This window comes from Rattus norvegicus, chromosome 8, assembly GCF_036323735.1.
Source record: "Rattus norvegicus strain BN/NHsdMcwi chromosome 8, GRCr8, whole genome shotgun sequence".
NCBI lineage: Eukaryota > Metazoa > Chordata > Mammalia > Rodentia > Muridae > Rattus > Rattus norvegicus.
Genome location: NC_086026.1, coordinates 68,595,194 through 68,623,188, shown reverse-complemented (window position 1 = coordinate 68,623,188; position 27,995 = coordinate 68,595,194). Strand labels below are relative to the sequence as shown.

General features: G+C 45.8%; 1 protein-coding gene across 2 annotated transcripts; it reads right to left on the bottom strand.

The window, feature by feature from the left end:
• Nucleotides 1-9: 9 nt before the first annotated feature.
• Adpgk (ADP-dependent glucokinase) lies at nt 10-27,995 on the bottom strand. 2 transcript variants are annotated; one of them, XM_006243170.5, is made up of 7 exons: nt 27,647-27,995; nt 21,095-21,320; nt 14,845-14,907; nt 7,558-7,678; nt 3,305-3,501; nt 2,673-2,771; nt 10-1,608 (listed from the first exon to the last, which is right to left on the bottom strand). In XM_006243170.5, the coding sequence occupies exons 1-7, from the start codon at nt 27,877-27,879 to the stop codon at nt 1,060-1,062; spliced, it is 1,488 nt and encodes a 495-aa protein (XP_006243232.1). In that variant the 5' UTR covers nt 27,880-27,995; the 3' UTR covers nt 10-1,059. The 2 variants fall into 2 exon arrangements, with proteins under 2 accessions (XP_006243232.1, NP_001094193.1); NM_001100723.1 differs by having other exon boundaries at nt 10-1,611; nt 27,647-27,917.

The following is a 27,995-nucleotide window of genomic DNA, read 5'->3' as shown; positions in this document are numbered from 1 at the left end:
GACTTAAGATCCTGGAAATGTAAATTGTTTTAATATTTTTAAAAGCACACAGAAATCTTGATTTATTAAAAAAATAAATATACAACACGACACATTTATTCATGATCCTGGGGCTCTTAAGAGGTCAAACTAATGGATGTGTCAAAACAAAAACACAAAACACATGATGTGTTCTATACTGAAGCACTTTCCAGTTGTAAGACACATCTCTTCAAGGCTCAGAAGAAACGAGAACCAGTCTCCTGCTGCAGAAAGCATTTCCAGGCTCGGCACTGAGGCTGAGAACAAGCCATAGGGCCTTTTCTCAGTCAGCCCCAATCTCTGAAGCTGAGGCAGGAAGGCATGATGCTCCCAAGCAGGTGCAGAATGATTAGGTGGCTCAAGGCTCTCCCAAGAATCTCCAATCCTAGCCCATAAAGCACAGGACTGTTTTGTCCTCTCTTGCGGCTCTGACCTATGTCTGAGAACAGGAGGCTGAGAAGGTACACATGTCAAATATTGTCACTCTAACACTGAATGGACAAGCTGATTCTGCCAGGAGCATAAGGTGTCATGACTGCCTTCAGCAGGTTTCACGAGTGGTCAGTCTTGTGGGGGAGGACTGCCTTCTCTAGAGGGCAAGGAGGGAAGTGCTTTCTGCGGCCGGAGGAGACTCTCCAGAGTCATGGTACATCAACTGGGGATTCAGAGAGGTGTTCTTTTTTTTTTTTTTAGCTGAGGACCGAACCCAGGGCCTTACCCTTGCTAGGCAATCGCTCTACCACTGAGCTAAACCCCAATCCCCCAGGGAGGTGTTCTTAACCTTTGTAGCACACACAAAAAACAAAAATCCAGTCTCGTTAGTAGATAGCTACGTTTCGATTATACCTGAAGTGATTTTATGCTGCCAACAGGCTGGAATGTATCTGTGCAGTTTAATCTGCTGTGATTTCTTTGGCTGCCTTCCAATTAGATCTAGGAACTGTTCTGACACCCACAAGCCTATTTCCCAAGCTATGTTCGTCCTGGAATTCTTAAGATGGGTGGCTTTCATTCCTCATATAACTGTCTACAGCATTCCTAATCAGGGTATGCTTCTGAATAGAAGAGGCCTTCAGCAGAAATGGCATCACCAAGGCCTACAGTTCGAACAGGGTCTTTACACACCAACACGGGTGTGAAGTGGAAAGTGACCCCCTCCCTGTGCCACTCCACCACTGGCTTATTTGGGTTTAATACAATCCTGGAGCCGGGCTCCAAACGGGATGTCATAAACTCCTGAGGTGCTCTCAGAGATACTCGGTTGGTGTCTATGGTTTCCGTGGCACAGGCTTGTGTCCCAGCTACACGAGCTCCTGCAGCTACAGCTGCGAGCTGGTTGGCCCAGTGTCCGTCCACAGTTGCCAGAATGTGGTAGACCAGCGTGTGGAAATGGATCCTGGTGAGATCTGACGATCTGCTTTTGCTCCTTCCATGTTCTTTCAAGATCCAGAAGAGGATATCACTGACCATGCCCACATCAGGAACGCCATCCCAAGAGGAGAGAGAAGCATGGGGTCCAGATGCTGACTGGCTGAGAAACAGCAGCTCCTGTTCATTCAGCCCAAGAGAAGCCACTGCGGGAAAGACCTGCTAACAGAAATAATGACAGGTCTTTTTTGGGTGGACACAGCTTCGCTCCTTGTGCATTAGGATACAGCCAATGACTAGAGGTCAGGCAGGCGTCTCTGAAACTAGTTTCAGGTATTAAATCCCCAACTGTCTCCACCTTCATGACTACCTGGGAAATTGCAGAGTTGCTCAACACCCTCCAGACCTGCTCTTGTTAAATGTCACTATAAAGGGGCAGAAGACGACACACAGTGGAGCTCTTCCCTCTGCAGAGGGTTCAAGGGTGTCAGTAGGGATCCTGCAGGCCTTATACACATCCATTTTTCTTACCCATGCAATAACACTGGAGCGTCACATGAAACTGAGAAGGTTCCGAGAGCACACTCGCCCTCCATCTTTTTGCACTTTCTGGGTGAGGGTCATGTATTACTGAGCTCATAGAGCTAATGAGTAGTCAAGCTGACAAGCCAGCCAGCTGTGATAGCCTGTGCTTAGGCCTGGCTCACTGGGACTTATCCGGATGCTCCTAAAGGGAGATGATATAAGATACCTAGCACTAGGAAGCCACACTTGCCTGACACTCGTGTTTAATTGAAAGCAGCTGGGTTAGGCTTTCAGTTTTTGTCTCTGAAATTTGAAAAAAACAAACAAACAAACAAACAAACAAACAAGCAAAAAACCAAAACAAAACAGAAAACAACACTCTTCACTTTAACATCCTCACTCCAAAGGAAAAAACATGGCTCAGGCCTATCGGCTGCACTGCCACAGTCCTAACCCAGTAGGAGACATTATCCTTTTTTTTTTTTTTTTTTTTTTGGTTCTTTTTTTCGGAGCTGGGGACTGAACCCAGGGCCTTGCGCTTCCTAGGCAAACGCTCTACCACTGAGCTAAATCCCCAACCCCCGAGACATTATCCTTAATGTCCATTCTGGCTCCCCTGTCCTCAGATCTGGGTTACACATCACCCACGTCAGTCAGTAGACCTGTCAGAGCCCAAACACCTGGGCTTATAGGAGAAAACAACTTCTTTCTGAGGCTCCCAGGACCAGAGGCAGCCTGTGAATGGCCCATGTGGTTACCTGATGCACAATACTGCTCATGAGCTCCCTGTTGGTCATACTGGCCAGCTCTAGGTGAACTGGAATACCAGTGGGGATGTCAGAGATGGAGGTCACAACCTATAAGGAGGACAGCAGTGTCATTAGGATAGAAGGCAGGCAGGAGGAAGCAAGCAGCTCAGATGTGCTCAAAACACCCTTTGCATCCTCATGAATTAGAAGCAGTGTGTGTCCCCACCTCTGTGGCCAATAGCTGATTGTCCCAATAGAAAAACTCTACTCTGTAGGGAGCTACCAGAGTTATAGAATCAGAGGACACAGAACTACCCTTGTATGTTCATGTTGTCTCCTATCCCTGGGACTTAAATTGAGCAGTTGGCCCCAATGTATAGAGATCTACAGAAGCACGGTGTAGCCGGTGTGAAGTGAGATGGTACAGAAAACACAAAACAGAGCTGCAAACCCTGCAGCTTGCAGCCACGCTGAGTTAAACACAGGACACAGAAGCTGAGGCAAGATATCCTCAATTGCTCCACTGCTGCTACCTAGATGTAGCAGAGCCTAAGACAAGGCAGCATAAGCTCGAGGCTCAATGGCAGGAGCCTGAAGGAAAACACCAGCTGAGACCTGTAAGTCCGTAGCAGAGCTATTACCTCCAAGAGCCTCTTCCTCTGGAGCTCCTTGCTTTGTCCCTCCATCATGTGCAATCCAGAAAGGACCACCAGGTCAGGCTGGAACTCCTCCAGGCTAGACACAAACACCTCCAGCATATTCATGGCCCCGTTGGAGAGGTCGTGAGAGAAGATGAACCGGTTGGCCTGGGGAGCTTTAAACGGGCCCCACTCCTCCCCTAGAAAAGCCCAGTCAACACAATAGGAAGAAAAGGAAGAGGCTTTCAGTCTCCCAACTGCAGGAACTTGCTGGTGCCTCAGAGGACCTTTGGCTCTGAGCGGGCTGGTCTGTGGACAGGCAGACCCCTACAGTGGTGCAAGGTCAGCAGGGTGCTGCATCCAGGGCAGGACCGCAGTAGATAAAAACCTAAACCCAACTCTAATAAAGAAACAAAAACATAGGTTGAGCCTTGTCTGTTAACGTCATTAGCTTCTCTTAAGTTCCAAGAAAGCCCTGCTGTCTGCTGAACTCAAGCATGGGTCATGAGAACAGAGTGCATGACTCCTCCATACCAGCACACCCAACAGATAGGCCAGGCTGCCCTCCCGAGAGCAACGCCCTGAGTACTTTTCAGAGTTGGAAGTTAAATAGGCTGAAAACCTGAGCCTTAGCTGACCCCGCCTCCTCCTGCTGCCCCTGGAGATCTCTGAGCTCGTGGATCTAAGGCTATTAGCTGTTCCAATCACTTCTGCGCAGAACTGCTGTGGAGTGGTGACTGTCCTGACAAGTTAAAGTGCTACTGCCTCTCCTAAATTTGTCTTCTCCTACCCCACCCCTATGATGGCACTGTTACTTCCTTGGCAGGGCCACTAATGTGCCCTACTGTAGGACCTGGCACAGATCTGCACTGACCTATCAGGTAGCCACTGAGCTGAGGGCAGGCCTGTGCTTCCCTCAACACATCCCACTGCTTCCCGATGCATCTGCCACACAGCCACAAGAATGAAGGAACAAAGAACAAGGGAATAAGAAAACAGACAGATGACCTAAATGACTACGAGGACAAAACAATCCCGCACTTCTGCAATCATGACTGCACAGGGTAAAAACACACTTCCTAGAGGCCAATGCTAGGAAGCACTACCCAGCTTAGCCTAGGGAAGAGAACCACACGGGTCTCCAGAGCAGCAGACTTCTTCAGGGAGTGGAAGGGGAGAGTAAACACGCTTCTGCAAGGCGGGCGAGAGAGAATGCAGAGCTGCGATTTCCACAAGACACGGGACTGATGGAGCGGCCGAGATGATGGGTCTCAGCCTGTGATAACAGCTGATGTGCCTTTCCTCACAAAACCCTGTATTCATTTCTTTTCTCAATTTATCAACCCAGTGAAACTTCTGTGGTGACTCACTTAATTCCCAGACTAAAGCGGAAAGTAAGCTTTTCTGGGGTGCTCTGGTGAGAGAGAAGAAAATGAAAAGAAAAAGTTGACAGATGCCCTTGAAATTTACCAATCTAAGCTACAGAGAAGCCACGTAGTGCTTCAGCTGAGGTTGCCCTGAGGGCTACCCCTCAGACTGTCTCTTCCTGGAGCCTGTGGCAGTGGAGCTTCACAGGTTAGCAAAAGGCCTGCTGTTTTGTTCAAGAAAAGAACTAGGCATCCAAAAGCGAAGCTTATCAAGCCAAGGACAGAAGCTGTTTTCAAGAAGGCTGAATGGGCTCCCTCCCTACCACAAGAGTCAGAACTCTGACACAGGGCACTCTCAACCTCCAAGCCACCATGAGAAATTAACTACAAAGCACGCAGGCAGGCTTGGGTGCCTACAGAAGTGGCAGGAACAGGCCCCAGACACACACCTCAGCTATTCAGGACTTCCAGGCAGTGGTCCTACAGCAGTTCACAAGCTTTAAACCCACTCCCAGGTTCATCCTCACTGTTTACTATGGTAAAAAGTGTTAAACCTACTTCCTATTTGGGAAAACTGAACTCAGTAACTCAAAGCCTGTATATTATGAAATGTCCATTCTTTTTTTTTTTGGTTCTTTTTTTCGGAGCTGGGGACCGAACCCAGGGCCTTGCGCTTCCTAGGCAAGCGCTCTACCACTGAGCTAAATCCCCAACCCCTGAAATGTCCATTCTTACTAAAACATTCTGCTTCAAATTTTGTATCTGCCCTCCACAAGTCCCCAGATGTTTCTAGTATGTATCAGAGAGAACTTGGAAACAACTAATCCCTTCTGTGTTCTTGGTGACAGGGGTACTTTTCAAGAAGCATATATTGTATCCACATGACTCTAGGTGAGGGTCACTGACTTGGAAGTGACTCACTGAAGAGCATTAAGTACTGCTTTAAGGACACCCACTGCTGTGTGGATGCCAGGTCCTTTAACACGAATGACATGTTGACTCGGAAACTAAAGAGTTCTTGAGTGCAGGAAACGATATAAGCGAAAAGCACAGGTATTAAAGACTGGTCAGGAATCAGACCTCCATTCTTGTAAAATCCACTGAGATTGGTTACTTTGGATTCAGTAACACTGGGATATTATGTAAGAGAAACAAACATACATAATGCTACGTTTTACCTCCAGGAAAAAGGGAAGTGCTCCCATGAACGCTTGCCAGAGGCCTGGCACCAATCTTAAGCAGCCTGGAAGGCTGGGCCTGAAAAGTCCCAGACAGAATTCAAGAGAGCTGAGCAAACATTTGTTGCCTTTCTTAGCTCTTGGTAATAAAGGGAAACTTTATTATAACATCTTCACTTTTAACCATGACGGCTCTCTCCTGCAGCCTCTTTCCCTGGTTTCGGACCAGTGCTTTCTGCAGATGGAAGCCCTATCTTTAATGCTGTTATACCTGTCACCCCCCACGGAGACAATGCCTCCCGTCAGCACCCCCCACGGAGACAATGCCTCCCGTCAGCTCCCCACACGGAGACAATGCCTCCCGTCAGCTCCCCCCACGGAGACAATGCCTCCCGTCAGCACCCCCCACGGAGACAATGCCTCCCGTCAGCACCCCCCACGGAGACAATGCCTCCCGTCAGCTCCCCCCACGGAGACAATGCCTCCCGTCAGCTCCCCCCACGGAGACAATGCCTCCCGTCAGCACCCCCCACGGAGACAATGCCTCCCGTCAGCACCCCCCACGGAGACAATGCCTCCCGTCAGCTCCCCCCACGGAGACAGACAATGCCTCCCGTCAGCACCCCACACGGAGACAATGCCTCCCGTCAGCACCCCCCACGGAGACAATGCCTCCCGTCAGCACCCCCCACGGAGACAATGCCTCCCGTCAGCACCCCCCACGGAGACAATGCCTCCGGTCAGCACCCCCCACGGAGACAATGCCTCCCCGTCAGCACCCCCCACGGAGACAATGCCTCCCGTCAGCACCCCCCACGGAGACAATGCCTCCCGTCAGCACCCCCCACGGAGACAATGCCTCCCGTCAGCACCCCACACGGAGACAATGCCTCCCGTCAGCTCCCCACACGGAGACAATGCCTCCCGTCAGCTCCCCACACGGAGACAATGCCTCCCGTCAGCACCCCCCACGGAGACAATGCCTCCGGTCAGCACCCCCCACGGAGACAATGCCTCCCGTCAGCACCCCCCACGGAGACAATGCCTCCCGTCAGCACCCCCCACGGAGACAATGCCTCCCGTCAGCACCCCCCACGGAGACAATGCCTCCCGTCAGCACCCCCCACGGAGACAATGCCTCCCGTCAGCACCCCCCACGGAGACAATGCCTCCCGTCAGCACCCCCCACGGAGACAATGCCTCCCGTCAGCACCCCCCACGGAGACAATGCCTCCCGTCAGCACCCCCCACGGAGACAATGCCTCCCGTCAGCACCCCCCACGGAGACAATGCCTCCCGTCAGCACCCCCCACGGAGACAATGCCTCCCGTCAGCTCCCCACACGGAGACAATGCCTCCCGTCAGCTCCCCACACGGAGACAATGCCTCCCGTCAGCACCCCCCACGGAGACAATGCCTCCCGTCAGCACCCCCCACGGAGACAATGCCTCCCGTCAGCTCCCCACACGGAGACAATGCCTCCCGTCAGCACCCCCCACGGAGACAATGCCTCCCGTCAGCACCCCCCACGGAGACAATGCCTCCCGTCAGCTCCTTAGACCAGTGCGATGGAAAATCTTTGGAATGTGAACCCAAACAGGAGCCCGCTAATGGACAAGGACTTCTGGCAATCACACTGTGCACTACACATCTCTACCCATCCTCCCACCAGGACTCAGGACTCCTCCGCTCACATCCTCATCTTCCTTACCTGCCAGGTACTCTAAAATAAGGTGGAACTCATCCTCTTCCTGCAGTGACTCTGGCGGAACAAACACATTGTCATCAAGAAGTTCATGTAGCTTTGGGCCAATTGGACCACAAAGAAGAACCTAGAAACAATAAGTAACATCAAGTCAGTCTCCCAGGAGATCAGTTCTGAACTCACAGAATCCAGGCAGTAACCAGCAAGGTGTGTTTGAGCCAGTCTTATTTAGTTTAGCAAGCTATCAGAATCCAGGTGAATCTCTTGATTTGGAGTTTGTAGCACAGGAGCTCTTCATCACCAGACATAGGTCTCTAGAGTAGGACTACAATGTACCTAGTTTTGCAGAAAGACAAAGTCCTAGTTGTTCAGTATCCATGCAATTTCTGTAGCCTACACTCACAGAGTGAATGTGTCTCCCTCAAGGTTAGACACTAAAGGCCTAACCATGGTGTGACACTGTTTTGAACTAGAGCCTTTATGGGGACAATGATTAAATAAGGTCTTAGACGATGGAACACAGTTAGTCACCCATAAGTCAACAAAAGTGCCCTTAACATCTCCATGAAACTTTCTTTTTGGACCTTCAGCCTCCAAAACGTTGAGAAAGTAATTTATTGTTTTAACACTGTTTATAGTATTTTATTATATGACAGTCAAGGCAGGCACACAGACACACACAAAGACACACACTCTAATATCAGGGGCAGGGTAGGCATATTTATTTCTTTTCCTGAGATGGTAGGCTAGCTGTGTAGTCTAGGCTGGCCTCAAACTCATCATCTGCCTGCCTCAGCCTCCTGGGTGGCTGGGATGGCAAGAATGTATACTATGTGAAGCTCCCATACAGTCTTTTTAAAAACTCCCTTGTATTCTGTGTAGGCAAAAAGACATGGGAGTGTTTGCTCAAAGCTGCCAAATAAAAAGACTTGTTCAGAATTTTTACAGTATAGGGAAAGAGGACCACTTCCTTCTACCCAATGTCACTGGTCAGTGAGTTAATCTGAGACTGCACACTCTCACTATGCTGGACTGTTATATAACCTCACAGCCTTTCAAGCTTGGGGAGCATGCTCTGCAGCTTTTCCAAACCCTTTGTCTTCAGTCCGAACCTGGATTCCTCCTGGCTGTTATCTCTAGAAGCCCCTTCCTATCCTGGCTGAACCACAGTCCAGTGAAGGTTCTGTCACACCCCTTAAGACCAAACTAACAGACTCAAAACGTCAGAGCATTTTGAAAAAAACCCCTAGAAACCATTAACTTTAGTTCAGATCAACACACCCCACTCAGTCACCTCACAGCCGTCTTCACTGACAAATGAGCGCTTTAGTTTATGCTGTTTTATACAGACTCGCTAGCTTCTGTGTGGAAGTACGCCTCGCTCTCTGCTCTCCACTCTGATATGAATTCCTGTCAGTTCTGAGAATTCTTGGTCCTGCCATTTTACTTCCTTCCCCTAATTCTTGCCTGGACTTTCACTTCTGAGATAGTGGGAACCACATGCCTAAAACAACAACAGAACAGGTCAAATCTAGGAAGTGACAATTCCAAGGCAGAGGACAACACTCCATATAAAGCACAAATGAGCCTACAAACACATCTCACCACAAAAAGGCTTCCAGATGCTCAAAATCTGGAAAAAGTTACGACTCACTAGCAGACCTGCATCAAAGGAAATGCTATTAATAAAAGGAAGTCCTTCGGGGGAACAGCACAAGAGGAGGTGGAAACATGGACTGAGAACATGAACAAAGAACAAGGAAAATGGGAACTCTAGAGACATAGCTGCTTAAAAGATAACGGTAAGGAAAGACACGAACAGCACAGTGGAAGACTTATAACGTGTGTAAAACAGGTAAGGCAGTATCAGTAAATCCTGAGATGGTTCTGCAGGTAAAAGCACTTGCCACCAAGCCTGATAACCTGAACCTGATGCCAGAGGTGTGGTAGAAAGAGAGACATGGCTCCCACAACTTGTCTGTCCCCTGATCTTCCTAAGTATCACTGTGCATGCTCCGGCACATGTACACTGACACACAAACACAAAATTAATATATAAAAATATATAAACTGGGCATGGTAGTGCATGCCTTTAATACTAACATTTCAGAGGCAGGGGAATCTGTACCATTAAAGGCCTCATTGGGGAAGATGAGCCTGGTCTACATAATGAGTTCTAGGACAGCCCAGGCTACACAGTGAGATCCTATCTCGAAACAAAATATATTTACATATTCTACAAAATATGGAAAAACTCATTTTTAAAAGGAGGTAATTATTAAAATCTAGTATATTTAAAATCCTTTGGCAGTCGGTCTACAGAATGTAGCATTAAGAGAGGAGGTTTTTGGGCTGGAGAGATGGCTCAGCAGTTAAGAGCACCTGACTACTCTTCCAGAGGTCCTGAGTTCAATTCCCAGCAACCACATGATGGCTCACAACCATCTGTGATGGGATCTGATGCCCTCTTCTGGTGTGTCTGAAGACAGCTACAGTGTACTTATATATAATAAATGAATAAATCTTTAAAAAAAAAAAAGAGAGGAGGTTTTCAACATTTGAAAGTTCTTAGAGGACGTATGTTGGAGAATGGGTGTGCCACTTGGGGCTGGAGAGAGGGCTCAGTGATTAAGAGCACTGGCTATTCTTCTTCCAGAAGGCTCTCTCAGTCCCCTGCATTCCCTATCATGAGATGCAAGCTCTCTTCCTAATGCATCTGCTCTCTGCTTCCAGCCCACCTCCTGTAAAGGTTTCTGAGGGTAATCTTGTGTCAGTTTCTTCCCAGGAATCTGCAGTTCTAGTCTCACTATTTCTAAGTCTTGGTTGTAATAAACTGTGAAATGCTGTTTTCCAGGGATACATTGTCATCGTCCCCTTGAATTCTAAGCAGCTGTGATCACCTAAACAAATACTGTGCCCATTAAAGGCCTCATTGGGAAGAGAGAGTCATAAGGCCCCAAACTCACAATGTTCTGTTCTCCCCCTCTCCAAGAGGCAGTTAATATTCACCAGGAGAAAGATGAGGTGTCTGTGTGTGTGTGTGTGTGTGTGTGTGTGTGTGTGTGTGTGTGTGTGTGCGCGCGCTTCCTTTTATCACCTCCATGTTACTATAATTAATTCCTCTTTCATACTCTTAAAATCAACACTAATTAAACTCATTGGTTCTGCATGCTAGATTTGAGTGAATTCCTTACTTTGGTCTGTGGTGGTGCCCTCTGTGCTGTGAACAGACATTTGTCTCCCTATTTATCACACAACTGTGATAAACTAAAGATAGTCAGTCTAAGGCTGGAGAGATGACAGGGTGGTTAGAAGCACTGTCTGCTCTTCCAGAGGACCTGGGTCCAATTCTCAGCACCCACATGGCAGCTATCAACCATCTGCAACTCCAGTTCCAGGAGAAATGATGCCCCCTTCTCACTTCTATGGGCACTGCGTATATGCGATGTAGAGACGTACATGCAAGCAAAACACCCATACACACTAGGAAAAAAAAAGTTCAATATAAACCTTAAAGAAACTGCTGAAGGGCTGGAGAGATGGCTCAGTGGTTAAGAGTACTGACTGAGTTCAAATTCCAGCAACCACGTGGTGGCTCACAACCATCTGTAATGAGATCAGATACCTTCTTCTTGTGTGTCTGAAGAAAACTACAGTGTACTTATTATAAAAATAAATAAGTAAATTAAAATCTTGTCTCCCTGAAATTACTTTAAAAAAAAAGGAAAGAAAGAAACTGCTGAAATAGCAAAACTAAAAATCATAGTCAGTGAGTCAAAGAAGGTAAAATTAAGTGGAACAAATATAAAACAAGAAGATTTAAAAGTAGGGCAAACAGAAACAAATGGCAAGATGTCCAATTTAAATCTAACTCAATATGCCAATAGCATTAAATGCAGATGACCTATATACCTCACTGTCTCAGTCACTATTCTATTGCTGTGAGGAGACACCATGACCAAAGCAACTCTTACAAAAGCAAGCATTTAACTGGGGGCTTATAGTTTTAGACTTAGTTGTTGTTCTCCTCTTCCTCCTCCTCCAAGGTGCTAGAGCAGTAGCTGAAAGCTTTACATCCTGATCCAAAGGCAGCAGAGGCAGAGAGACTGGGCCTAGTGTGGGCTTTTTAAAACCTCAAAGCCTGGGGTTGGGGATTTAGCTCAGTGGTAGAGCGCTTGCCTAGGAAGCGCAAGGCCCTGGGTTCGGTCCCCAGCTCCGAAAAAAAGAACAAAAAAAAAAAAACAAAAAACCTCAAAGCCTACTCCCAGTGACACGCCTCCTCCAACAAGGCCACTATTGTTCCTACAAGGCCACACCTCCTAGTCTTTCCCAAATAGTTCCATTCCCTAGTAAGTAAGCACTTGCATTCATGAACCTATAGGGGTCATTTCATTCAAACCACCATATCCACCTAAAGGCAAAGATTATGAAACTGAATAAAAAAGCAAGTCCCACTATATAATATCTACAAAAACCATATTAAACATGAATATGCAAATAGGCTATAAACACAAGGATGGAAAAAGATATATACCACACTAATACACTGACTGGGCAAAGGTTGGAGAACAGTTAGAGATGACCCTGGCTCTATGCAATTTTAAGAATTGAGCATTAACACCAGAGTTAATAGTAGATGTTATTCAAAGCTGACTGAAGAGGAAATAGACCAAGACAGGAACTGGCAGGATAGCTCTACTTGTTCCTAAAATCTTAGACATAGACAGAACAACCCAGAAAAGAATATCTTATCGTCCTTTGCATTGTTCCAATGGCCACTCACCAAAGGACCATGTATATAAAAAAGGAAACCTGGCTTACCCAACAGTAGCAATAAGTAGCAAGATGGAGAAAGAAATTTATCCTGCTGGGCAAGTCACCAGGAATGCCAACAGAATGGGACAAAAATAGAAATTAGTTAAAGAATGACATGTAGAAAGCTCTCAAGTATTTAGGAATCAACCAGCACACTTCTATTAAAGGGTGCACCTTAAGAAATCAAAGAGATTGGACTGACCCAGGGCTCCAACTGCATATGTAGCAGAGAATAGCCTTGTTAGGGCACCAGGGGAAGGGGAAGCCCTTGGTCCTGCCAAGGTTAGACCCCCAGTGCAGGGGAATATGGGAGGGCAATAAGGGGGATGTATAGGGAGAATACCTGTATGGGGGAGGGGGAAGGGGGAGAATGGGGGCTTATGGACAGGAAACCAGGAAGGGGAATAGCATTTGAAATGTAAGTAAAGAAATATATCTAATAAAAAATTAAAAAGAAAAAGAGAAAAAAAAAGTAAAAAAAAAAAATCAAAGAGATAACACAAACTTCTGAACCTAATAACAACAACCTTCCCATATTGAAAACCCAAGGCCCAGAACATGGTCAAATCTATAAATATTTGGGACGGTATAATAAATACCAAAATTTATATAGATTCTTTTTAGAAACTTGAAACGAGGCAGGCAGATGGCACAGCGGTTAGGGCACTTGTTGCCCAGCCTGACAGTCTAATTTGATCCCCAGGACCCACGTGGTAGGAGGAGATACCCAACTCTGAGGACTCATTCTCTGACTTCCAGAAGAGAGTCATGGCAGGAGTTACATGTGCATGCCCTGTGCAAGGATTAAAAACCCACCCAAAAAACGAAGCCAAATACGCAGACATGCAAGGAGGAGGAAATATATCTCAATTAATTCTACTACACAATGCCATTAGTATACTCATAGCAAAATAAGACACTGCAAGAAAAAAACAGAAATCACTATCTTCCCACAGAAACTGATGTAAACATTTTAAACAAAATTTCAGTAAATGGAATCCAACTTACAAAAAAGTAATAATAAACGCATAGTTTATCCCAGGGATGCAAAGTTGGTTTAACATAAAATGAGGCTGGTGGTGTAGGTTAGTAACATGTGCTTCTCCTGCATGCAATGGCCCAATAACATATTAAAAAGGAGAAGCAGCAGCAGCAGCAGCAGCCCCAGGCATGGCAGTGCATGCCTTAATCCCAACACTCAGGAGGCAGAGGTAGTAGATCTTTGAGTTCAAGCCTGGTCTACAGAGTAAGTTCCAGGACAGTCAGGGCTACAGAGAAGCCCTACTACAAAAAATAAATGAATGAATAATTGAGTGATTGTTTAAACGAACATCCGTGTTTAAGAAAAGGCAAACGAACATTTTTTAAAAGAGGAACGTGCTGGAGATGGCTCAGTGGCTAAGAGCCCTGGTTGCACATGTACATTTGATGCACATACACAAACGTGCGTACACACACACACACACACACACACACACACACACACACACACACACGGGGGTGGGGGACGGACAGACAGACAGAGACTGACTTTTTGCAGTGCTAAAAGGTCACACCATGGCTTTGCATATGCTGGGTAAGCACTGCACCAAGGAGCTAGATCCCTAGTCCCCACAAATGTCCTTGTTAAAGGCACTCTCTCTTCTGCCACCTGACTTCACTCCCACCATTGCACTGACTTGGCCTTTCCTAGACTCTCCAGGACTACTAAGAAACAGAGTACAGTTCTAAAGCTAGACTTACATGGATTCAAATCATAGGTCTAGGTAACACTAGGCAATGTAACCTTGAGCTGTTTAGACTTCTGTGCACCTCACTTTTCTATGTCCAAGGGGGATAATAAAAGGAGGACTTCCCTTGCAGGCAGTGTGAGGATCAAATGACTGTGTGTGTGTGTGTGTGTGTGTGTGTGTGTGTGTGTGTGTGTGTGTGTGTAAAACACTTCAAACAATGCCCGACTAAGTAAGAACTATGTATGTGTTTCTTATCACCACCTTTGTAGAATCTAGTTCTTAATTTTGGTAGTTCTTGGAAACAGTCCATATTGGGCAAGTTAAGCTGAATTCCTGAGAGAACAGTATAGGCAGGTAGTCACTCCAAAGTGTAGTGTTTGAGTTGCAGCTCTGGCAAGCTGCCTATGGAATCTGAGCTCGGGACTGTATGAGTGTGAATGTCTCTAGGTCTTCATTTTCTTGTGTAGAAAGCAAAGGCAGCCCCAGCGGCAGCGAATGATAGCCTTACAGGACTGAAGGATCGGTCTACTTGGTAAACACCCAAAGCATTAGTTACTGCTACCATTCCAACACAACACTGCCTTCTGAACAGACGCCCAGGTGACCCACAGACTGATTAAGGAACCAAGACCTACTCTTGCTCTTAACATTAAGAAAACACAAGTTAAATTTGTGTTTTAATATTAACACGTTAAAATTGTGTTAAAATGTTAACACAATGTTTTAATTTGAAAATGAGACTTACCTTTAAGTCTGGGTTGGCAGCAAACTTCTGTCCAATTAAAGCGGCATTTCCTCCTACATAGTGCTGTAAGACAGTACAAGGTTACTGGCATTGGAATAAGTGTATGACCTGAGTTTAATCATTTCTAAGGTTAAAACATAGCCCATTTCTACCCCAACGTTTTTTCCTTTTCTTGAGATTTATTTTTATTTTGTTTATGGGTGTCTTGCCTGTGTATGTCTGTGCATCCCATGTTTGCAGTACTTGAGGAAGCCAGAAGAGGGCACTAGATCCCCTGGAACTGTGAGCCCCCATACGGTGCTGGGAACTAAACCCTGGTCCTCAGAAAGAGGTGTCAGTGCTCTGACCTCTGAGCCATCTGAAGCCTCCCACTAACACATTTTGATTTTTCTTTTTTCCTGGCTTTTTGAGACAGAGTTTCATGTAGCTCAGACTGGCCTCAAGCTCACTATGTAGCTGAGGATGGCCCTGAACTTATGATCCTCCTGTCTCTGCTTCCCATGGGCAGAGATCACAGGTGTCTACCACCAGGCTAGCTCCGTCAAAATGTTTTGAGGAGACTTGACAACAAAGGGCACAAATGAGGTTAAAAAAAACTGTGGAGCAAGTGGACCATGCTACCAGACAGAAGAACTGGTAAGGCTGAGGGAGCTCGGAAGTGAGGACAGGAGTGGAATCACTCCCTGCCCATGTCTACCTGCTCTGGAACCACCACACTCCAAGGAGGACCAGGGCAATCAGTCATGTAGCATAAAAACCTAGAGTTCTCTATGCTAATGAGGTACCTAGCTAGGCCCCAAGCATTCAGCCAATGAGCTTCCCTTCCTGGCCATTCCTTCCAGCAAAATGTATTTAATCCCTTCACCCAGAGGTGTATGCATGCATTCACATCTGCCATCAAATAAAGCAGTTTGAACAAGCAAGGTCTGTCTTTTCGTCATGGGGGATGTGAGGGGGAGGGTGTGGTTTCAGGCCTTCTTTGTAAAGAGCTTCACCTAAATCTGGAGAACGCCTTCTCTCTTCTCTCCATATTCTCAGCACTCATTTAGAATCTAAACAGGTTCCACCCCTGTCCTTCCCCTTTCTGCCTGGCAAGTGGGCGCCTTTAGTGGAAGTGTGGACCAAGGACCCTGTTCCCAACTCCCATTGATAGGCTGGTAGCGCCCTGGTACACAGGAGACCAGGAACTGCAGCAAATATCCCAGACTGCTGTTTCCTACCCCCAGAAAACACAGGCTGAGGACGTCCCCCCACCCCCCATTATGGATTTCATTCTGCCTCTCCTGAGCGGCAAGCTGGCAGCACTCAGGGCACCCCAGCAGTGAGGCAGATGTGCAGCCTGGCAAAACAGAAATAAAACCAGGCTTGGTGGTCCAAACCTTTAATCCAAGCACTCAGGAAGCAGAAGCAGGCTTATTTATATGAGTTCAAGGTGAGCCTTTTTTACAAAGCAAACTCCAGGACTGCCAGAGCTACATAGAGATCTCATCTCAGAGCAAAACCAAAAGAACCCAGAAACACAAGGAATAATTAGGAAAGGTGGAGAGAATAAATATGAAAATTAGTATGATTGTCTGAATTAGATAAAATTTGGCCCTGAGCGTCTAGGTAGCTAAAACAGATAACAAAACCCACAAAAAGTATGGCTCGACCACACATTATGATTCCTTAAAAGAGCAGATGACTATGCCATTCTCCTCCTCCATACCATTCCATACATGAACACATTCTCTTCTAGGGGTTGGGGTTTGAACCTAGGCCCTGGGAATGCTAGGGGAGTGCTTTTAGCTGTATCCCCAGTCCTAAAATGCAACTAGGTATTTTCTATTGTTTAATTTGTTTATTCCTCTGCCTGTTGAGTGCTGGGATCAGGAGCATGCATCATCCTTCTGGGCTCTAAAGTGTAACTTATTTTTGTGGGGTTTGGGAATAGGGAAGTGGTTGACACAGGGTTTTGCTATGTAACTTAGGTTGGCTTGAAACTCATAGCAGGGCTGGAGAGATGGCTCAGTGGTTAAAAGCACTGACTGCTCTTCCACAGGTCCTGAGTTCGATTCCCAGCACCCACATGGTGGCTTACAACCATCTGTAATGGGGCTCAATGCCCTCTTCTGGTGTGTCTGATGACAATGACAGTGTACTCACATACATCCATACACACACACACACACACACACACACACACACACACACAGAGTAAGGAAACAAATAAATTCATAGAAATCCTCCTGCATTGCATCCTAAAGTGCTGAGATTACAGGCACGAATCAACATACCTGATTACAGTAATCATAATCAACTTATAATATAACTTTAAAAATACGTATTTTATTTAACTCAATGTCCAGAATACAGGTAACCTTTATTTTGTTTGATTCCAATATACATGCATAAATTCCAGCTATAAGCATTTAATTAAATGATATTAGTTTCTCCAACAATCCAGCTTAATTTCAGCTTCTACGGTAAGTGTAAATAATTGCATAAAGTACAAACTTTACTTTTAGATTTTTCAGTTTACAAATTACCTTAGCAACAAAAGGTGTGCATTAGCAATAATGAATCTCATCATCTCTTTGTATTCTACACATCTGTTACTCACTTTAGGAATGGACTGCAAAGCACGTTGCTATGCTGCCTCTGTTTCTCATTGTTAAATCCATGTGAGATTTACAACAAGGAACGATCTGAAGGAGGATGTGTAATAAAGGACAAAAAGTGACAGTGTCTGAAATGGATACAGGTGTGACTAGCATTACAGAGGGCTGACACTGACACCGTTCATGAGGGTGTAAGAGGGTGTTTAGAGCCTTTCTGCTTTCAGTCCACGCTTTCTCTCCCATCTATACTCTGCCATGTCCTGACCTTTCACCCTTGCTTGCACCTCTCCAAGTGAGCCTTCTTCTGTTCTCTGGGCCTTTGACTAGGACACCTCCCCTTCTGTATTAGGTATGGCTCTGAATCCTTTCCAACAGTGTATGACACTGTCCCTGCTCCCTTTCCCCATTGACATCTTAGCCTCCAAAATGGTTTTCCCGAGACAGAATTATAGATCTCTTCCCATCTAACCTGAGCAGCCTCTAATACATCTCCAACTCTTGGGTGATAAACATCTGAGGCACAAACAGCTCCTCAGGGAGTGATCACTTTGTTCTTAGAATATGCCTACATAAATGTTTGTTGCTGAGTTTTGAGAAAGGATGAACTCAACACACTGATGTCTTTGGAAATACCCTGGGAGTAAACACTCGAGGACAAAGACCTTCACATAGGGCAACTGCTGCTCTCCCCGTGCTGCAGCTCTCATCTAGAAGGCAGACAATTCCATCTGGTACTCATGTTGCTAAGCATGGATCTGGGTGCCTTGGAAACCCGAGCAACAGCCAGTCCAGTTGCTGCTCTATTCTGAAGCTAAGAAGCCTGAGAAGCTCCCCTGAGCAACACTCCACCTTTCTGTCTGTCTCTCTGTCTATGCTCAGCTCAGGGAGTGGAGGGAGGGGCACTATTAGAAGGTGTGGCCTTGTTGGAGTAGGTGTGTCACTGTGAGTGTGGGCTTTAAGACCCTTAACCTAGCTGTCTGGAAGTCAGTATTCTGCTTGCAGCCTTCAGATGAAGATGTAGAACTCTCAGCTCCTCCTGCACCATGCCTGCCTGGATGCTGCCATGCCCTTGTCTTGATGGTAATGAACTGAACCTCTGAACCTGTAAGCCAGCCCCAATTAAATGTTGTCCTTTACAAGACTTGCCTTGGTCATGCTGTCTGCTCACAGCAGTAAAACCCTAAGACACCATCCTTAACCCATGCAAAGACTGAACAACTTATTCTAGATGCTGGCTGCCACTCTCATCCCACGCTCTGGGCCAATCAATCTCTTGTTTAGACAGGACAGGGTTAGCTTTCTTCATAAAAATTTAGAGCTTTCTGTGATATGTAGCTTACATTTGGCCTACATGTCAGATTTATTGTTTTTCTTAACTAGAATGGATACAGGATTTTACTATGAAATCTGGGGAAAATGTTAGGATGTGTACAAAATGGACACTTGGTTTTCATAGGATGGTTTATCTGTTGGTTGTCTGGCAACCAGTCTTACAAATGACGGTAATATAAAACAGTATCAAACTGAGGCATCAGTAGAAACTGAGCAAAACAGTTTTACAATGTTTAGAAAAATTTGGACCACCAAAAAAGCAAAATTAATTTTCTGTAGGACTCCCCCCACCCCCTCATCAAAGCAGAAGACACACAAAGCAAACATTTAAATACCAAGCTCATACAGACTGGTAGACTTACTATACCACAACTAAGGTCCTCTCCTGAGAGGAGTCTTGCTACTAAGCTTAGCTGTCAGGATGACAAATTACTGTCCCCTTTAGAAACTTGACTGGCTAATATCTGGCCCATTTCTAATGGTCAAGCTGACTATTTCAAAAGACAAAAGAGATTTAGCTCTCAAAAGTCATCCAAAAAAAAAAAAAAAAAAAGTGGTCACCAAGGTTTGCCTGTGGCTGTGACCAATTAAAAATGTACTAACAACTTCCTAGTTTGTAGGGGCTGGTCTGGTGCTATGTACTCAGATGCTAAATACTGGCCCCCAAGATCTGGTTGCCCCCGTGCCCCAAGATCCTCACATACAAATATGCTGTGTAACCTTGCTCCCCAAGTTAACTGGCTAAAGTCTGTGATTGGGAGGTAGGTAGAAGTAATCCGGATTTCAGTTACCTGGTTGCGGGGGGGAAGTGGTTTGCAGGTAAAGAAAGGAGACAGAGAGGAGGAAGCCCCCATGAGAGGAGAGGAACTGTGAGCACGTGGCCAGGAGAAACAGCTAGTAACAAGGGATATATGGCTAGGGTGTAAGTTAGCATAGCTCCAAAACCAGTTCAATCTAGGCTTACAGCTTGTAAATAAAATACCGGTTTGTGTGTCTTTTATATGAGCTAGTGAGAATTCTTCATTCCTTTTACACTAGCTACAACTACAGGCTCTAAGTTATGTAAGACCTTTCTTTTGTATAAAAGGAAGGTCCTACATAAAGAGGAGGAATTACCTGGGGTCTAACAGTGCTGAGATAAGAGAAATTGGAACCAGACCTCATCCCCAGGTGAGGACATGCATGCTGGTGAGATGGGAGAGCTAAGGTTGTATCTCCAACTCTAGTACTGACCTTTCTACCACATGCTGTGGGTCTACCATGCAGGATCCAGGATTTTGTTTATAATTACAGGTGAGCTAGGAACCACTGAAGTTCCTCTGTCTCTACTATGTTTTGCTCTATAAACAAGTGGCTCTCAAAACAAGGTTTTCAACCTAATAGTGTTAAACCAAGAAACTTGCTTGAAAGGTAAACTCTATGTTTCTACAGACTGAACAGGAACTTAGAGCAGCAACAGAATTTCTTTAGCAGCTCCCCATTCCCCCCCTGACCCCCGCCGTTCTTCTATGCAAGAGATTGCAACCAGGATGATTTTGCTGCCCTCCTCTTCCCCATAGGAAACACAGGAGAGGGAGATGTTTTGGCCATCACAAGTGGGGAACAGAGCCTTGCACTAGGTGACCCAAAGCAAAAGACTGCTAACAACTGTATAGCACATAGGACAGCCTTTCTTACAGAGCATTACCCACTCTAAACAGTCAGTAACCTCTACCCCTTGAAACACCCTGATCTGGACAAACAAAACAGAGGTGAAGACACTCCCAGCTCCCTTTCCCACAGGGCTTTAGATCTAGATCTCTGTGGGTTTACCTTTTTTCTCTAACTTAGGTAGGACTCAGCCATATTAAGATTACTGCAAACAGCCTGGCATGTTGGCCAAGCAGAGGCAGATGGATCTCTGTGAGTTTGAGGCCAGCCTGGTCTACAAAGCAAGCTCTAGGACAGCCAGAGCTATTATACAGAGAAACTCTGTCTCAAAAATAAAACCAAAACCAAACTAAACCAAACCAAACAAATTACTGTTAATAGATACTTAAACCATGCTTCCGACCTTTAGTCTCGTAACAAAAGGTGAGGGGGTTCTGGGAGGGTGACCAATAGGGTGACCCAGAATAGAAATCTAAGTAAAAATAGTAAAATTAATGACAGCCCAACACAAAATTTTACAAAAAGGACAAGCCCCATAGAATTGGATCACTATCTCACCCTACACTGGAAGAGAAAGCTACTTCTAAGAACCCTGTAAAATGGCTCTTCTCCACCCACCCACCCACTGCACTCTCAACATAGCTTTATCACTGCTGAGTGGGACAGACCTGGGCTCCTGGGAACTCAGATGCAGCCTGGGCAATGTCATGAAAGGTCTCTCTATCACTGAAGAAGCGTTCAGCAGCAGCTCCCTTCCCCATGAAGTGGACAAAGGCTTCTTCCAGATCACTTCTTGAGTGTAGAACAGCATGGTCTCTTCCACTCCCAGGACTTAGGCCGAGTGCCTGCAGGAGCTTCACGCCAGAGATGACCACATCCACACAGGCATTGACTCTGGAGGAACAGGAAAGATGAAAGGGAGCTGAAAATACAGGGGTAGCTACCAACTTCGGTTTTAGCTACAGACCAGCTTGGAAGAACTGCGTTCACACAGCAAATAGCTGTGTCGTTAGTTTGATACCAGAGCAATAAAGCAAACATCATGTAGCTAAAGAATAATTTTAACTGAACTACATAATTTTATCTGAACTCCTTTCAAGAGTCCAGCAAACTTTTATTGCCAGTTACAAATTAAGAAGGCTTGGCACTCAGAATAACAATATCAAAGTAACAAAAATTAATTTATGAAAAGATGCTGGTAGAGTTATGCTGTTTGCATGCAAGTCACTTTAATTTCTGAATCTTAGTTTCCTTGTCTAGAAAAAAGTAATGATACAAGTTAACTTACAGTAAAGAGTTAATACATTAAGAAACAAAATAAAGTTCTTGTCAAAAGACATTTTCCCTCCGAAAACAAGAAAGGACATTGGTCAGAATGAGCTGACTACTGAACACTCCGAGCTGAAGTTGCATCTTGGAACTGAGTGTGGCTTTGAAGATTTGGGCATGCTTGTGTGGCTTTGTAGTGACTCCATACTGGACAGGCGTTCACAGAACCAGTCTGTGCACTCCAAAGGGCTGGTGAGAAACAAGTACAGCATCACCTGCTTGGTGGTATGAAGTTATAAAGTCTCATCAACTTAGCAAGACCTTGTTTCAGAATGAAAAGACACTGGATGTGTTGGTACACGTATACACACAGACACACAGACACACAGACACACCCCTAAAACTTACAGAAGAAATGTTAGTGCCATCTACTTATGGGAAGATACCATGTGTACTTGTCACATCCTGTCATCAGTGAGGGACTCTTCCTCTGAACCTAACAGCAACATCAACATCAACAAGCCCACTGCTTAAGTTTCATGGCGAAGAGGAAATGGAAGGAAAGAAGCTAACAGAGTACAAATCATGCTCACTTGATAGGGGAGTAGAATTTCAAAACGTGTAAATGGCTGTGTAATACATAATATGGAGAAAACACACATGAACAATCAGGGACCAAACAGGTCAAAGATGCCAAACGTCTTCCTAAGGAGGTCGGAAATGCACTGGAAGCCCGAGCTTCCTGGTCTGTTTGCAGAGACTCAGGTGGAAGCAGAGTTCTTCCTCCTAACCTGAAGCACCTCAAAGATGAGGACACTTTCTCACCACTCACCCCCTTGCATCCTCTTGTGAAATGTTTCCTAAGGTTCCTTTTACCATTAACACTCTCTCTTCCTCACACATTACAAGGACTAACCATAACTACAAGCTATCTAGCTGAAAAGAATTAAGGGTGGGGGAAGCTCTGGCCTGGACGGTGTCTCTTTCTGAGTTAGGAAGGTTCTTCAGATAAGGAACACAAAGTTAGAAACAATCGAGATCAGTAATTAGTAACCAGTCATCACTGCTCCAGCTGAGAAAAGCTACAGTAGAGATTCATGTTTCAGAACGGAGCAACTTAATTCAGAGCTAGATTTATCTGATATTAAATTCCGAGTAGGGGCACATAATGCAAAGCTGTGGGTGAAAGAATCATGTCTTAGGACACAACATGAATGGTGATCTAGAGTGGAGAATTCGGAGGATGGGAGCAGAGCTCAGAGCAGACAGATTCGGAGTGAACGTGAAGGGCTTCATTTTATCCTATAAGCAGTAGGGACCAGGCCCCACCTCAGAAGCAGGGAGGAGTTACACTCCTAGCAAGTCAAGGCATGTTCCACTTAAGTACTGACATCTTAAAACATGCAGCCCAGTTCTAACTCCAGCCTCATTCTCAGAAGCCATTTCATCTGAAATCCACAAGAACATGTAGTCCCATCCACTCAAGTCTAGCTTATCTGCCTTCACCATCTGCTCCTCTGTCCCTTACTATGTCACTGGGTGTGACCATGAATGCAGAGGTGGCAAAGACCAGTCTTACACTGTACTTCTAACATCCATGGCTGTGTGAGCATGGGGAAGCAGTATTTCTGAGATATTTAATCATCTGTGGTGCTGGTAATACTTGGAACCATCTGCCTCATGAAGTTGCTCCTCCTCGTATGGAGGGCCTGCTTCCCTTAACTGCCAACTTACCCTCCAGTTCCACTGACAATGGTTTGGGTTCTTTCCTCCCTTTACTGGAGCCCTACAATGTCCTCTTTACCAGGGCCATGGTGTCCAGACACAGCTTGCCTTACTGATTACACTAAATTTTGTGTTTTGAGTGAGAAATTTATCAGTGTGTCAAACTATAATCCATTCCCACTCCAAAATTAAATTCTGGTACATTTGCTCCCCCCACATCCCCAATGCCTTTACACTTCAAAAGGTGCTAAGCAGTTAAAACAGGTTAAAATGGCTGCTCAAAGAGCTACTTTCCATTCCCATCAGAAATTCTCAACAAGAAACCTAGTGGCATTTGCCTGTTTATAAACCTTCACAGCTCTTTGCCATTACTTTGAATCAAAAGACCTTCGGATTGGGGTTGGGGATTTAGCTCAGTGGTAGAGCGCTTGCTAGGCAACCCAAGGCCCTGGGTTCAGTCCCCAGCTCCGGAAAAAAAAAAAAAAAAAAAAAAAAAGACCTTCGGAGATCCCCTTCTCAGCAATCTCTTTCTCTATATCTTGCTAATGTAGTCCACGATGGCCTCAGTCGTACAATCTTCCAGTGAAGAGAGAATAACATGTATTGTCAGTAAAAAGGGTAGACTAGAAGGTGGGACATTGGTAGGGAGAAAGGGCTTTTGGGATGGAGCCAGGTGGGTGTATTTGCCAAAGAACATGGAGGACAGAATCGTGAGAGCTGAAGACAGGTAACTAACCAGGTGGTAGAACTTAAGATTAGAATGGGATATTAATTTATGTGTTGGTTGGAGGACAAACCAAAGCTTATGGCCAAGCTGTTCATAAGTACGAGTCTCAGAGTCGTTATTGTGGAGCGTGGGGCCAGGAGGAAAACCACCAACATTTACACTCCTGCCTCAACTCCCAGAGCTGTAATCACAGGTGTGCACCACACCTGACTCTGCATCGTTTCTTTACCCTGGACTCTTGCCAGACGGTAAACCTCCCATACTCAGTTCTTCAGTACATGTATCTGGTCTCTTGCCTTGACCTGAAGAAACCTTTTTGTTCCCTCTAGTTCTACAAGTTAACTATGGACTATATTTTCTATGGTGGTCTCAACAAGATGTCCCATCTACATGGTCTAGTTATCATGTAATTTTGATATTCCTTCCACCGAGGAGTGAGTGCCCTCCCATTAAAACCTGGTAAACTAGACTCTGGGAAATCTGATCCTATGGTTAAATCATAAAACAGTAAGCTACCTGTCTGTTCCTCTTTGGACATTCTCCTTGCCTAGTCTCCCTGCTGTGAGAAATGGAACAACTAGCAGATGGCTCCTGTAGGTGGAAGACCTCAGTGGAAGTTCTAGCCTTGACTGATCTTAATGATAAATCTAGTCCCAGCCACCATCCTATTATATAGAACTCCAAGGTACAACTGCTTAGACGAACCCAATCATAACTCAGACTAATAAAGATCATGAGCTATGGCTGTTTTGAATTACTCCATTTTGCGGTGATTTATTATTATATAACAGAAAATGGAACATCTTCTTAGAGCTTTCTCTACTACCCCGTCCTGGGAGGAATTAGTAATTCTTTGGAATAGCTGGAGTGCCTTGCTCTTATTGGCAGCTGAACACAGACAGCACTTTTCACAACTGTTATGGACAATTTCTCTCCCCTACCTCACCTCAAATTGTTGTATGGAAATCCTGTGGTCTGAATGAGAATGCTCCCTATCAGTTCATAAGTTTAAATGTTTTGTCCCCAGTTGGTGGAACTGTTTGTGAAGGGTAGGTGTGGCCTTGTTGTAAGAAGTTCACCACTGGGGGTGGGCTTTGAGGTCTCGAAAGCCTATGCCCTTGCCAGGTAGCTATTTTCCTCCGGCTTGTGAATAAGGATATAAACTCTCACCTACTGCTACAGCACCTGCCTGCCTGCTGCCACGCTCCCTGTCATGATGGTCATGGACTCATCCTCCGGAACTGTAAGCCCCCATAAACGCTTTCTTCTACAGCTTGCTTTGGTTGTAGAGCTTTGTTATGGCAACAGAAAAGTAACCGAGACAAACCCCAGTCCTCCGTGACTGTATTTGGTTTTAGGGTCTTTCAGGAAGCGACTAAGGTTAAATGGGTGTTGGGGGTGGGCCCTAATCCAACAGGAATAGTGTCCATATAAGAGGAGGAGACATCACTCTGGAGAACTATACAGTAAAAGGCATGTGAGAACACCTGTAGCTGCCTAGCTGCAAGGTAGGAAGAAAGGCATCCCCAGAAATCAGCTTCCTTAGAAACCACTCTGGCACCTTGATTTGGGACTCAGGCTCAGTCACCAGAAAGTCTGTCATTTTAAGCAACTAGTGCGAGTTATTCTGTTCTAGCAGCCCAAGCTGCTTCCAGCAGCACAGACCTGGCTTCCTCCATACATACATACACCCTCAGAGCCCAGCACATATGTGACATAGCTCAAAGAAAGATGATCAAGAGCCCGATAAAGCCATGCCTTTAATCCCAGCACTAGGGAGGCAGAAGCAGGTGGATCTCTGAGTTTGAGGCCAGCCTGGTCTATAGCATGAGTTCCAGGAGAGCCTGGACTACATAGAGAAACTCTGTCTAGAAGAAAAGTAAGTATATAAAAATAATTTTAAAATAAAACAAAATTAAGATTAAAAAAGAAAAAGAAACAAAATTAGACAATAAGGGCTAGAGATGGCTCAGCAGTTAAGAACAGGGGCTGCTATTCCAGAGGACAGAGTTCATTTCCTAGCACAAGTTTGGGTAACTCACAACCACATGTAACTTGGCTCTAGGGGATCCAAGACTCTTTTCTGGCCTCCAAGGGGACCTGCGTTTACGTGAACACACCCACTCCCACACAAATAAAGTTTAAAAATTCTAAATCTTAAAATAAGACTTTGATAATGAAGGCTAGAGAAATGGTGCTATGGTTAAGAGCAGGTCCTCCTGAAGAGGACCCAGGTTTGAATCCCAGCACCCCTGTAGCACCTCACAATTGTCCACAATTGCAGTTCCAGGGAGGAGGGGGGTCTTTACAGGTACTGCATGGAAAAAACACATACACGAAGAAGAGGGGGGTTGGAGGAAGAGAAGGAAGAAAAGAGGAGGAGAATCTGATATGAGGTAGGCAAAGAGACTGAACTTTAAAGAGTTAAGAGATACACAATGCATAGGTTTGTATTGTGTTTGAATATAAGCTAACATAATATATTGGGTAAATATGATTATTTCATTGACTCAGGTCAACTTTGCTTTACTCCACCTAGCTACAACATTCGAACAAAAAAGAATATCTGACTGGTGTGTTTTTGCACAGGCCTCTTGTGCATGTAACACCAGCATATGAAGCAGGGGCAGGCAGATCTAAGCTTGAGGCCATTCTTGATCTCCTTATGTTCCAGACCAGCCAAGGAGGCTGTAGTTCAAAAAAAGAAACAGCAACAATAACATAAAAACCAAACGAAAACAACCCACCAAAAAAACCAACCAACCAACTCCAACCTAAAGAAAAACATCACAAAAAATTTTGCTGATGCATGGTGTCCTTGACAAGAAAATCAAGCCTAACTGAAAGAGGGACTGAGGTTAGTGTAAAAAAATAACTACATTTCTGTGAGTTTCACAAAGAAAGGAGTATTTGTGATTTGAGAGAGCCTTAAAAATATGAACCACCACTTAGTATGGGGAAGAAAATAGTTTCGAGAAGGGCGTGCTAAACTCGAAAGGCGCAGAGAGCTGATAATGAAACCTTAACAAAAAAAATGTTGAATTTGAAAAGGCGTAGTTTTTGTAGAGTTGTCTTCAGACTGGATGACGTAAAGAAATAAAGTCAACAGCTAGAGACAGAAACATTCAGCTTTAAGTACATTAGGAAGGGTACTAGAAAAATAGGAAAGCCCAAACGTCGTGACCACCTGAGAACAGTTGGCAGTAAGGGCTGAAAGACAGGACAACGGAGAAACCTCAAAAAATACAACTGACAGGTTGAGTTGTATTTAAGAGGCTATGAGAGCTGATTGGTTTTACACCGACAAGAGAAGAGCAGGGCGAGTCGAGAGTAAATATGCTGACTATCCCTGCAGCGATGACGAAAAAGGTTCGTCTCACACGTCCGACACTTTCCGCCAAGAGGGCAACCCGGACACCACCGAGTCCCGGGCGGACCCCGGAGCGCGCCCACTTCCCGGGGAGGCCCAGAGCCACAGACAGGCCCCGCAGGCACTCACCCCACAGCCACGCGGCGCCAGCGCCGGGCGGGCTGCACGATGAGGGCATCCCAAGCGGCCGCCAGCCGGCTCTCTGGGGACAGAGATCCCGGGGGCACTGGCGCGGGCCCCAGCCTCAGCGAGCTCCAGAGCGAGCGTAGCGCTGTGCCCGGCAGCTCCGGCTCCAGCAGAAACACGCAGCCCACGGCCAGCGCCAGGAAGCCGGCGCACGCAGAGCCGCGCCACAGCGCCATGTGGACACACTGCCGCACTGGAGACTACGAGATCCTTTCTCGGCTCGCGCCTCCTCCCAGCTGGGCGCGTGCTGACGTACACGCGCGGAACGTCACACCCGCGCGCCACAGGCTCT